General features: G+C 48.1%; 3 protein-coding genes across 3 annotated transcripts; 2 read left to right on the top strand and 1 right to left on the bottom strand.

The window, feature by feature from the left end:
• Positions 1 to 468: 468 nt before the first annotated feature.
• Positions 469 to 1,699, top strand: EDB82DRAFT_470094 (integral membrane protein DUF92-domain-containing protein; the record flags this gene model as incomplete). The annotated part of the gene is made up of 3 exons (XM_025731950.1): positions 469 to 654; positions 707 to 788; positions 840 to 1,699. The coding sequence occupies 3 exons, from the start codon at positions 469 to 471 to the stop codon at positions 1,697 to 1,699; spliced, it is 1,128 nt and encodes a 375-aa protein (XP_025590924.1).
• A 4,099-nt stretch (positions 1,700 to 5,798) lies between these two features.
• Positions 5,799 to 7,382, top strand: EDB82DRAFT_542849 (glutamine synthetase; the record flags this gene model as incomplete). The annotated part of the gene is made up of 6 exons (XM_025731951.1): positions 5,799 to 5,801; positions 5,860 to 5,982; positions 6,189 to 6,523; positions 6,574 to 6,656; positions 6,781 to 6,989; positions 7,071 to 7,382. The coding sequence occupies 6 exons, from the start codon at positions 5,799 to 5,801 to the stop codon at positions 7,380 to 7,382; spliced, it is 1,065 nt and encodes a 354-aa protein (XP_025590925.1).
• A 3,566-nt stretch (positions 7,383 to 10,948) lies between these two features.
• Positions 10,949 to 11,900, bottom strand: EDB82DRAFT_483084 (uncharacterized protein). The gene has a single exon (XM_065608205.1). The coding sequence runs from the start codon at positions 11,611 to 11,613 to the stop codon at positions 11,224 to 11,226; it is 390 nt and encodes a 129-aa protein (XP_065465335.1). The 5' UTR covers positions 11,614 to 11,900; the 3' UTR covers positions 10,949 to 11,223.
• Positions 11,901 to 13,047: the final 1,147 nt, after the last annotated feature.

The raw sequence follows: 13,047 nt of genomic DNA, 5'->3' as shown, positions 1-13,047 counted from the left end.
ATAAGGAAAGAACTGATAGAAAGGAAAGACATCTTTGATACCTAGAGAAAGTACGTATGGTATCAAGATCAGGCACGTTTTGTCATTGATGATGATGCAAGCCGGAGTTTAGGGTAGGTACGCCTCAAATAATCTGCAATGCTGGAAGGTCAATGAGTGATTGTCACAGATACCGCTTTATCCTGGCGTCTTAAATGGTTACTATTGAGTCATCCCTTCCAATCCATCATCTTCTCATGCTTCTTCTTGGTGTTGCTGGCTCCCTCCCAACATCGCCCACGTGGCTGCGTTGCTGTCTCTAGGTCGCTGACGTCAGCTGACCAGGGAAGCTCTTACTCGACGACTAATCCGCTAACGTGAGCTTGTGAAAGTAGCAGGAGCATTGATTTAACTACAAGGGAGCTTGACAACCCCAGCTTGCTTTGCGCCCTGCACTTTCCAATATTCTAAGCGCTTGAGGAATCAGTCATGAGATTGCTGTACGCATTCCCCGCGACTTGCGCGCTCATTTACCGCGCCAAGAGCAGAAACTCTTTGACGCCCGCTGGCATATTCGCTGCGACTCTGACAGCTATCGCCCACGCATATCACCCATGGAACCTACCATTCGCACTCCTATGCGTTTTCTTCCTTGCTGGGACGCGTGTGACACACGTGAGTTGCGCCCGCTATTTCACAAAATGCCCCTATTCTGACAAAACTTCAGATCAAAGAAGGAATCAAGGCCAATTATACTGTTCGTTCTAAGGGTACCTCTGGAGGAGAAGGGCCTAGAACACATGTTCAAGGTAAGCGCTTGGATATAGTTATCCCTTCACAAATAGCTGACACTTCTGCAGTCCTCGCCAACAGTTTGATGGCCTCTGTCCTCTCCCTCCTCCACGCAAACCAGCTACGCAAACGAGAAGCCGCATTCGCCGATCCCAATACCCCGGATCCTACGGGATCGTTATGTTTCTCATGGGGCGGTGACCTCCTGGTCGTTGGAATCATCGCTAACTATGCGGCCGTTGCGGCCGATACCTTCAGCTCCGAACTTGGCATTCTCTCCTCAGGACAACCCCGCCTCATCACATCACCAACTCTACGAAAGGTCCCCCGCGGAACGAACGGTGGTGTTACTCTACTGGGACTGGGTGCAGGTCTGCTAGGGTCCATGATTATTGTCACTGCCTCTATGCTGTTTCTGCCATCGTGCACAGAAGAGTCAGCTCAAACGCCCGCAGGTGGTGGTGCACCATGGACAATGCTGGAGCGCCGCAAATTCATGGGGTTCATGGTGCTCTGGGGTGCTCTTGGCAGTGTCTTGGACAGTTTCTTGGGAGGTCTGTTTCAACGTTCAGTTCGTGACGTACGTTCTGGTAAAATCGTTGAGGGTGAAGGTGGCAACCGGGTGCTGGTCGCCGAGTCTACTGAGGGTCCTGCAGCGCATTTGAAAAAGGAAGACGTCAAAGAGAAGTCGGATGGCTCCGCCATTGCAGATGATCACGATGCTCACGCCGAGGTTTACGACCCCAAGGACAAGCACCGCAAGTCAAGTTTTGGAGATCAACAACCATCGCGGACCATTGAGAACGGGTGGGATCTTCTGGATAACAATGATGTCAATTTCCTCATGGCAGCTATGATGAGCGTCGGCGGCATGGCGGCTGCAAGTTGGTACTGGGACGTACCCATTCAGAGCGTCATGGGTGTGTAGTGACACAAGTAACGACGTCATTTTGAGGGTCAAGAACAAAAAATTGAACTTGGCCCTTTTTTGCCAAGATAAATGAGAATAAAGTGATGTAAAAAAGAACCCGCCGCTCAATCTGGTAGGTCTTGATCCATCACGAGATTTAAACCACCGTTACCCGTTGCCACTGAATGGTGTTGAACTGCGTCAAGACACAGAAATTTTGAACGATTCCAGCTTGGCACGGTCAAGCCCCGGTGAAGGTCCGTCACACCCCGTTAATCCCCCCGCCGGGTCTCGGCGTGAGTCGCAACGTATCGGGACATCAGACCCGGAGTTGATTCCGAGGCCCCAGGTGCCTGAATTCTTCACCAATGCGACACTCAATGCGGAACCGGCAGATTCAGATTTAAAACCCGGAACGATATCTCCTCAACAGGTTGGTCCAACCTCATTCGCGCGTCGAATTATCTAGACGTGATTCCATCACCCAATTCCCAGATTTATGACTGGAAAAATTGGAGGGTGGGAGCGAGGAAAGCCAAACGATTTGCTTCCTTTTTCTGACGATCCAATAACCTTGAGGCCTTTAGTGATCGAGATTAATTGCTCTTTCCTACTCAGAGATAGCAAGATATCGACGGAAACCTGGGGTAAGCCCAGGACCTGACGAGTTCAAGTTGCTCATTTAAATGTGTAATAGGTTCAAGGTTGAGTCTGATTGGTTGACTGATTCTCAGCAAGTTAAATGGGGATTGCGGGGGCGGCAGATCTCCATCTCGAGTTGGGTGGGACATTGAAGTAGGAGAATTGCCTGTTTGAGTAGTTATTGCAGTTCAAGTAAAGAAGTGAAGTTATCACAAGTTTCTATGTTTTCTCGATCCAAAGTTTGAAGTCTTTCGTTTCTGTTTAGGTTGAGGGTATCGTCGATAGAAAAGCGGCAGGCACAACCGTGGCGCAGTTGCCAAACCCCGTATCGCTATCTTACTCGTCGCTCCCTCCCAAATAGAATACAACTCGACGAAGCAGGAACGATCTGCACAATACAGTTTTCAGATACGCATCAGCCCATCCCAACAACACAAAATAAAATTTATCCTTTTCATTCCTTTCAGGCTCATACGAAAGCGCCCCATCTGGATATTATTCCAGGTCTTGGCCTGCCTTATCATTACCATACATTTACTTGAGAGCTTGTCAATTAAGGGTCGGAAAATGAAGTACCCCTGCATGTCAGGGGTACTATCGTCTTTTCTGGTCTCGTGCGAGCCGGCCCCGCAAGAAAAGTCTCGAGTAATCATTATCACAATACCTCAAACTTCGCGGAAGGAGAGTCCAGGTCAAGGGTTCCTCGAAAGGAATTATCACAAGCGCATCATGCATTTGCACAAATTCAATTTCGAATAACCTTGCAAATGTTCTGTCTTTTTTTGTCCGAAGTCACAACTTTGCACCCTGACACCCAAGTTTAGTCAACCCACACACAGGAACAGTTTGTTACAGTCAGTCGGATTCAGCTCGGGAATAATTGAACCCTGGGCTGGGCACCGGCAGAATGGAGTCGTTCCTTTGATTCTAGATCGCTTTTCCAAGGAGAAATGGAAGAACAGGTGAAGAAATCGAGTGACATGACCGGACCGACGCTAATCCAATGCTCAATAATAGTTACCACCCAACTGTCGAACCTCATCGCCCATCCCGAAGCCGGAGTCCTCAGCCGCACATTCGTGTCAGGGCTGAGTTGAATGGAGAAGTGCCTGAAAATCTGGAGCGTCCCGAAAACTATGTACAAGCAATCTACGGTCTGGGGAAATGGAGGAAACTCAGTTCTGCTGAGCGATTTACAGTTCGTCGGCATTGAAAAGGCAGCCAACCAGAGGCTTTGACGTCTGAAACGGCTTCAAAGCCGTCCTACTGAAAGCCCAACGTGAGATAACAGGCATTATGCAGAGCATGCTTGGAGCCAATCAAGACTGAATGATAAGAGTCGGTGTCTCTCTCCAAGCACGCCTAGTCAACATCACCGACGCCACCCCAAAAAAAGAATACCGTACCCAAAAAGACCAAAGCCACCTACACCCGGGCAGCGCTGATGTACAGCAAGTGCTAAAAAGAAGCGGCGGTAGAAGGGCAGGACTTCCGCCTATGGCGTCGCCGCCCGTGGTTGGACAGGTCGAATAAAGAAGCAGGGCCGTCTTTCCCAGAATAGTATGGTTTAACTGGGGCCCAAGAAACGATTTGGTAACAGATCAGGGACAAACCGGAACCACCGAGGCTGTTGGGGCTTCTTGGAGAGTCACAAGCACCAGGTTTCAAGCGGCTCTCGAAATAGCTGGGCCAAGAAGTCTGGGGCTCACAACTACAGAGGGCTCAGGGCGCATGTTGGTATCTGACATGCCCTGTGTGCGCCTTTCGCTTCTTGTCTTGTCCAGCACGTACGAATGTGACCCAGAGATCCATGACAGGGCCTGAGCCGAACGTTGTCACTGGTTCCTGGGGTATACATGGGTTTAGGCTTTGTCAATACCCACCGCATAATTCCTTTCTGTTATTGATGCCGCTGGCGTGTGCGATGAAGAATGAATTAAGTTGAAGAAGGTATGTTAACAAGAACATTGAGGTCTACTAATGCGAATGTCACAGACACCGACCATTCAGGGATCTGAATAGCAGCTTTTACACATCAGAAGAGATAAACAAAATGCTTTATCATTCAGGAATCCAACAATCGCTAGGCTTTTTTCCTCCTGTCACCCACTGAGAGGCACATGTCCCACCCGACCCCAGAATCTTTGCCCACGAAGGCGCGGGCACCATTAGATAGCCTCGATCCTCAAGAGTGGGAGAAGTTTGGGGGTTCAATTTCCTGGGGATATTGGGTACGGAGGTGCGTCGGAAAGTCGTTCCTATCTATGGCTTGCAACAGATAACTCATTGACTCAACTAGTGATATGAAGACATTTCTTAATATTGCAGCAGGACAAAATAGAGGCATTTGATTTCTGGCAAAGCAACTACATTATTGTCACACGTGGCCGAAATGCGATTAGCACCCACATCACACCCGCCATTCCTTTTGTGGTACTAAGACGTGCAAGCATACACGCAATTAACTCAACCTTTAACTGTTAATGGATCAATGTCGCGATAAGACGTTGGGTCAATTATTTGCGGCTCACTGGGTCTTCAATCCCCTGATCAGAGTCAGGGCTCCGTAAGCGGAGTAAAAACACTTGATATCCGCCTACTATTGTCAGATAACTGACCGTTGAACAGCATTGAGCCGGCACTGAGCCGAATTGTCTTCAAACCACGCCGTAAAAATCACCGAGCCAACCTCTCCGGGCCGGTGTTGGTTAGATAGGACGTCGATAAAAACAGCACCGCCATATGCCGCTGGCGATCCCAGCCGAGCGGCTGTGTCAAATCGAATAGAGGCATGTACCGTACACCCACCCTACAACCACTCCCCCTCTGCTCCTGAGCAGCTCCGCCGAAGCCGCCCCCCGTTATGTCATACGCATTCAGCGCTATACACAGCACAAGACGGCTATGCCCCGAGAGTTTCGTCAATGCCGCTCAATGGGTGGATTGTCTCTAGGAAGGAACAAATCGAGATCGAAGCAACGGACGAGCGGGTTGCCCTATGGCTCTGCGTTGACAGACCTTTGTGTTTTTGAGCGACCTAGGAATTGTACATTGTAGCGAAAGTTTACTTTGAATTGATAGTGGTTGTTTCGTGACGACGACGTACTGAAGAACAGACGATCCTTGGTAGAAATCAAGTATCTTCCCTGTGAATGTAACTTGAACGCCACCCCCCTCCAAAGTCCTGCCGCGCACCAATTATAGTTTCTGATAATAGTCAACATACCCACACCTCTGGAAGCCGGTAACAGCCACGCCCCTGCATCCGGCCGCAGGGAATCCTTATCTTTGGGCGAGAGAGTCAACCTTCTTTGACGGCTCGAATCCGTAAACATAAAACCCGCCTTGCCCCAGGCTTCTAAAAGTTCATTTTCGATCATCCTACACATTTCCGTTTAATTGCTTGATACATTTGTATCTCAATACTATCTCTCTTCTTTTAGTTCCTTTTCACCAACCAAAAAACACATTCACAATGGTTCGTTCCATCTAAAACGCCTCCAGATCATTATCATGTTGACTTACACGGGTTTTAGGCTGCTCCCATCACCTCAAGGACGGAAACTCTCCAGAAGTACCTCAGACTTGATCAGAAGGGCATGATCATGGCTGAGTACGTCTGGGTTGATGCTGAGGGTGGTACCCGATCCAAGTCTCGAGTAAGTTCAAACTTTTGATGGTGAACGTTGGCGATCGCGCCTTCTTTTCCCAGGTGCCCAACATAGGTCGGGCCGCATCCACGTGCCGAAGGCGCGTGGCATTGGCCCCAGCCTATGTTATTGCGCGCTGGCAAGAAAGGAAGGAGCGAGGATGACATCGGCTCAACGTTCATCGAACATCGAATTGTTCGCTGACCATATGATAGACTCTCCCCGAGAAGGAATACAAGCCTGAGGACCTCCCTGTCTGGAACTTCGACGGTTCATCCACCAAGCAGGCCCCTGGCGAGAACTCCGATGTCTACCTCCGACCTTGCGCTGTCTACCCCGACCCTTTCCGCGGTTCTCCCAACATCATTGTGCTCGCTGAGTGTTACGACTCAGACGGTACCCCCAACAAGTTCAACTTCCGTCATGATTGTATCAAGGTTATGAAGACATATGCCGACGAGGAGCCTTGGTTCGGTCTCGAGCAAGAGTACACCCTCCTTGGAGCTGACGACAGACCTTATGGCTGGCCCACTGGTGGTTTCCCTGCTCCGTAAGTAAAGATTTAGTTGTTGTCAAAGGAGTCTTCTAACGAACTCATAGCCAGGGTGAATACTACTGCGGTGTTGGTACTGGCAAGGTTGTCCAGCGCGATATCGTTGAGGCTCACTACAAGGCCTGCTTATGTAAGTAAACTCTGAAAGGGAAAGAGGCGGCAGTGGTCAGGCGTCCGGCTCCGGCCGGTTTTCTGACTGCACCGGCGAATATTCCTAACGTACATTCCCACGCCTGGTGCTAACAAATCGATAGACGCTGGTATTCAGATTTCTGGAACAAATGCTGAGGTTATGCCTGCCCAGTGGGAGTACCAGGTCGGTCCGTGCACCGGTATCGAGATGGGTGACCAGCTCTGGGTTTCTCGATTCTTCCTTCACCGTGTCGCCGAGGAATTCGGCGCAAAGGTTTCTCTGCATCCTAAGCCAATTGCCGGAGACTGGAATGGAGCTGGAATGCATTCCGTGAGTCTTTCTGATCATTTTGAGCCAGAAATCATTCGATTTGGCCAAGTATTGATGGAGTTGTGCTAACTTTTATATCAGAACTTCTCCACCAAGGCTATGCGTGAGGAGGGCGGCATGAAAGTCATCGAGGAGGCCCTGAAGAAGCTTGAGCCTCATCATGTTGAGTGTATCGCTGAGTACGGTGAGGACAACGATCTCCGTCTCACCGGCCGACACGAGACCGGCTCGATCGACTCATTTTCATGGGGCGTTGCCAACCGTGGCACAAGTATTCGCGTTCCCCGCGAAACTGCTGCCAAGGGTTACGGTTACTTTGAGGATCGTCGTCCTGCTTCCAACGCTGACCCTTACCGGGTCACAAAGGTTCTCCTTCAGTTCTCTATGGAGTAAAGCGTGTTTTTTTATGATCCAGACGGCTTCGTCTCATGGTTAACGGCGTGACGGTTTGGGAAACTATTTGATTATATAGATAGCATGACAACGGGTCTCAAAGGGACCCCATAATGACAAGAATCTGAAATATCTCAATATCTTTTTTCTTCGACAGTGTATACATTGAACTATCTGGTTTTCTAGCGCTGATAGGATCTTACGCGTCTTCAAACAAACAAGATGTTCTTGCCCCAACCGTACAAACATCCGACCTCAGTACTTGTCGAGACACGTTTTGTTGTGTCGGGAATGTATGTCTACCATCAAGTGTTGGCGCGAGTGTAGGCATGTCGTCAAATCAAGCATGCCCACATGCATGTTGACAAAAAAAGTCAATCGGTTACCCCGCGTCGCTCATCGGAGAATTTAAGGTTATTAATGCCACGCGACGACTGCATGGTGTAGACCCACTAACCGCCTGGGCCACCAAAGTCCGGGAAGGAGGTCACGACCTCCTTCCCAACGTACTATCTATCATGGGTGTCAAAGAGTAATGGCACTTTGAAAGATAATAACGCTGCGTGGTGGTTACTCGCTTTTGGTTGGGAGACGAAAGTAGCTCGGGGATATGGGACATTGTGACTGTATGATATCGTACGCACGAGAGCGAATGTTGGACATCAATTACCAACGATGATTTGATAGTGACAAAGTATTACTACTGAAAAAAGCTAAATATAAGGAATGAAAAGATAGAGGAGGAAGGATAGACCAGCGCTGCTAAATTGAAAGCAATGACCGCAGTTTAAAGAATAATGATGTGCTAGCTGTAGGCCCAAGTGCTCAGATCCATAGGGTTTTGTCTGTAGTGGTTTTTGTTTGCAGTGATTCCGTTGATGGAGTTTAGTATTCGAAGTGTCTTTGTTTAGATGACTTCGATCTGAAATGGATATGAGCCCATCAACCGCGCTGCTGAATACTGTTGTTCAAGAGGGTTTGATACGTGAGTAGTCTGACCAGAGTCAAACGGCTAGATGCGGTACCAAGAACTGCGTGGTTTGGTTGTTGTACTGGCTTTGTTTGTGGTTGAAATTTGTAGTGGTTTAGTTGAGATAACTTTCATCTGGAATATATGTGAGTCCATCTACCATGCTTCTGAAAACTGTGATTCAAAGAACAAACAGTTTCGCGAACTGGAGTGCATTCCGAAGTATTTGTGCTTGAATAATACCGGGCGACGAATCGTGATTTGCTGGACGGTGCCGAGCTTATGTGAGGCTCTGGTGATGAAGACATCTCCGGAGTATCTGTGTGAACTTGGCGGGGAACAATAAGCTGAGTTGCCCTTGAAGTCTGATCGTCTCGTTGATTAGACTGTATCTGATTGTTTTGGTCCGGTGCAAGATGATGCTGTAGATTGGTCAGTTGATAAGCTCTGCGATAGCCTAGACGATCATACCATTCATTGATAGTATTCTCAGGCATGATCATTGTGTTGGTTGTGCGTTAGCGTCAGCTTGGTTTGTCGTGGTCTGTCATGATCATGGTCGCTTGTGTCGTTTCTGTTGGCATGGTCTGCTCCGTGCCCTGCCCTTCAATTTCCCTTGCCTCTTGAGCCCTTGTGTCCTCCGCGCGTTTCTCTTATATCTCTCATCCTCATCATCCACCCAAGCCTCCTATCCTGTTAAATCCCGGACTCTCCCCATTGGTTACCATCACCCACCCTTTGACTCACCCAGTTACCCATCTCATCTTTCCACTGTATGCCAATTGTCGACGTGACTCGCGTGTGCTGTCCTTCAGTCTAAAGAGCTGCTTGTGTCTCTAAAGGTCGTCCTCTAGCTTTCCAACCGCATCGGACTGTCCCTTCCATCAATACCAGACGTTTGACACTGATTTTCTGTTCTCCTTTTCTCTTGCTTTGTATTTTTTTGATCTTGGGCTTAAGCTTCTCGTTCTTCGATCGGAGCTTCTTGTTCCGCGATTTGAGGTCTCGTGCGCGTCGTTTGATCTCCTACTGATGCTCATCGCTGGTCTTTCAATTGTCCTGTCGACACTCTGCGTTAGCTCTTGCCACTTGCAATTGGATCATATACCTACTGATCCGCATTGCGATTGGATTGGTCAAACCTGCGACGGCGGGACCCGTCATCCTTCTTGTCATATGTCGTGTTCTCCTTTGGTATCCTCATTCTTCCTTTCTCCCTCTTCTCCCCTCTCTCTCTCTATATATTTTTTCTTTTTTTGTTTCCCCCCTTTCCCTACTATTTCTATATTATTATTCTTGCTGCTGTCGTTAATTTTTTTTTGTTGTAATCATTATTGATCTTGCAGCTGCGGCATCTGATCCATATGGCATTTCGGGTTTGTCTGTATGCATGCCAGGGTATCGCAAATGTCCTTTGACCGTCATTGTAATTGCAACCGGTATTAAGTGTTGATTTCGTATGAGAAATGCATGACTCGATCTTTGGTGATGTGACCAGCCGCAGCCTTCTTCTCTAGGAAGAGACAGGGACAAATGTTGAATAGCGAGCATGCTGCCTCGGCGGTGGCGCAAGTAAAAGAGAGGTCGAAGACCGTAAGTTGGCCAGCCTGGTTGAATTATTAGAGCAATATCTCAAGATTCAATAAGAACATACCTTGAGCTCCCAACTTTGCATTGGAAGTCTGCACAGGAACTATAAAGCTCTCCAGGGCTTCCAGATGTTACTGCAATGACATCACCTGGCCCTCTTCCAGATCCTCGACGTTGACTATTGCCTTTGCTGGTTTATATTTGTCGAGACTTTTGATCGTTGTGACTCTGTTCGAATTAGCTCCCTGATATCATCTCCTTCGCCAACCATAGTCTCACCTAGCACTGTAGCTGCACTGAGTTATCGTCATGTCTGAGCGCTTGAGCGATGAGGGAACTTGTGCTCCTCAATGTAGTGAAAGATGGAGTTATGAACAAGCGGGTTTGGCTATTGTTTATGCCTGTTTTACCATTGTATGTGTTGACGAGAGTAGTTTTTGTTGTAGGTGACGATTCGGGCCAATTCAGGATGTATTGCAGCATGGTCGCTGAAACTGTGATTTCGGAGGATACTGAAGAAATCTGTTTCTTCGGAATGTTGGCTATGTATATGTGCTGTCCAATTCCTCGTAGAGCTTCACTGTATGTAAGAACTTTTGTCCTTCTGGTGTGTCCTCAGACATCACTCTAGGTTGGTTTAAGCGATTGACTATAGCTTACCGGTTCGTTTCGGCCTCCGTGTGGTTGATGGTTGTGGGTAAAAGATGCGACTCCGACTCCAACCTACTCCAACTTATCTGGCGTGAGAAACTTGCAGTCCATGCAGATAATACTGAGATATACAAAGGGTAGCGGTTCCCCTTTGATATCTCATATCTAGGACTAAGTGCTCTGAGCCTATATCATGTTGAAGGTTAGCTTCGGGTAGCAGCATGACAATCGGGCTGCCTCAAACGCTCGCTCTCCTGCGTATACAGAAGGACCCGCAGTCGTATATAGATTTTTGATGTTGCAGGGTGTCGGTCAATCAACCTTAGCAGAGACACTAGTTTTTTCTAATTATTGACTTGTATTGAGCGACTTGGAGTCTTTGGATAAGTCAATAGAGTGAGGCTTTGGCCAAATTTCCAATACTTGATTAGCGAGCCGTAAACAATACAATTGGTTTGGTTGAAGGATTGTATTTTTGAGTATGCAGCTTGTCCTCGGCCTGTTGTTTACTTTTTTCTGGGGGTCAAAATCATATTAAGAATAAGTAGCAGGCGGTGCGTACAGCAAGATCTCAGGTCAATATTTATTGATTGGGTTTATTGGCATCGAGGCCCACACTCACACCTGCTGCTAACAGCCGTGCCTCCAGTTCTTGATGCTCCAATTCCTCCTTAGGGAGGCTAGGCATATCGCAGTCACAAAACTCCTCCGATCCAGTCTCAGGTTCTGGCGCCTGCATTGGTGCAGGACCATCCAATAGCTGGAGGCCTGCTTCGTCCAACTCAAGATCAGAAAACTCGTCCGTCGACCGAGATGGATCCCCACCGTGAAGCAGTTCACCATTCGTGCCTTCAAGATCATTTGAAGAGGGATCCCTGCCCCGAAGCAGTTCACCACTTCCCACGACACCACCCGAGCGCCGTTCAACCTCGACTGTGTCAGACACCCGTCGAGGGCCCCCAGAGCCACTTGTAGAGGGAGCCAGGACCAGGACCCGGTCCTCGCAAGTTCTATTGTCATGTTGGTACTCTCTCGTTAACGGCGGGGTAGGTAGTATCGAAAGCACTTGGAGGCGGTTGAGCGAATACAGTCATTGTTATAGTGTATTCTTTTGATCAGGTCCCCTAAGTTCAGCTGATGGGCAAAACCGAGTTGTCATCTGAGTCTCATATGTGAAGACATCTAATGAGGGTATATTGCATCTCCGTTTTCGGATTGATGTTATCCTTTTCGTCCGGCTCTAGGTAGAAGAATGACTCTATGAGACACTGCATAGCAAAACACATGAGTTTCCCATTCATTAAAGTGCGGACAATGCTGCCGCGTTATTCCCGGAACGATGGGGCTACGCCAAGCTGTCAATGTTATTTAGACGTACCGATTGACTAAATTGAGTGCTGGCCGTTCGATCCCTGTTGCAGATCGGCCCAGGGTCCAAAAAACAAAGTTGAGAGGATTCAACGACATGTCGTAATGGCTCAACGCCCAGGGATAGGCACCGCGAGGAAATCTCACGAAGGTGATGATAAGAAGGTTCAAAATAGAATATAACAAGACTCGACCTAGTGGAGCAGAAAAGTTGGCCTCCCAGGTCTTAGGGTATTTAAGTAAAAGCCTGGTCTAAATAGCATAAACTGGTCTTTCGTCCCTTATGCTTATTTCTGAGACCCAGAGGTTAAGTAAAAGCGAACTTAGATCAATACCGTCTTCCTAGTCTACACTACTACGTCAACCAAGAAGGTAACATACTGACAGCTGTGGCAGATAGTCGAAATGTGTGGGCTTTTCTATCTTGCGTTTAAAAGACGACTTGGACGCAATTATTATCTAAAAGAGGAAGACGCAAGACGGTTGGTTATGCATGATGGAGGTAGTTACATCACCTCTTGCACCGGCCTGAGCTTTTCTCACCGCCTGATGCCTGCCAATGCCTGGGTACCGTTCTGCCAATCTCGCCGTTTTCCACTGATCTGCCCCCTAAGTAGTCTTCTTTACTACTTCGTACTCTTCTTATCTCACCATTGAGAGTTTAACCTAATATTGCAAACCGTCTGCGAAACTACTTCCCTGAACACCGGCCTAACAGTCATAAATGCAGCAAAATGGCGCCCAGCATCACATCCCCGTTTCTTTCCTCCTACAATATACCCGCAATGACTATCCGAATCTGAATATGGTAAAAAACAAGGACAAGAAAGAGCCCTTACGGACGCGTGTGCTCCGGAGACAAAGCTAAGGTTCCCAGCGAAAGAGTCGAAGCCCCTGGATGAGCAAGCTATACAGGTAGCAAAGTTTAGTCAAGGAAGTGGCTTTACTGTCAGGATTGTGAATGAGGTTGTATCGGTAAGACGAACAGCCAACTGCGAGGGCTATGGTGAGTTTTGGTGGAAAGAAAATCGGTGACTATGTTTCTGACACCACATATGACACACCGATGGAATGAATGGCTGCTCG

The sequence above is a fragment of the Fusarium venenatum genome (assembly GCF_020744135.1).
Source record: "Fusarium venenatum strain MPI-CAGE-CH-0201 chromosome Unknown EDB82scaffold_1, whole genome shotgun sequence".
NCBI lineage: Eukaryota > Fungi > Ascomycota > Sordariomycetes > Hypocreales > Nectriaceae > Fusarium > Fusarium venenatum.
Note: the sequence above shows the minus strand (reverse complement) of the source record. Positions and strands in the feature narration are given on the sequence as shown.

Coding starts and splice junctions, on each gene's coding strand:
- EDB82DRAFT_483084 (XM_065608205.1), bottom strand. CDS start 11,613: ATGACAATAGAACTTGCGAGGACCGGGTCCTGGTCCTGGCTCCCTCTA.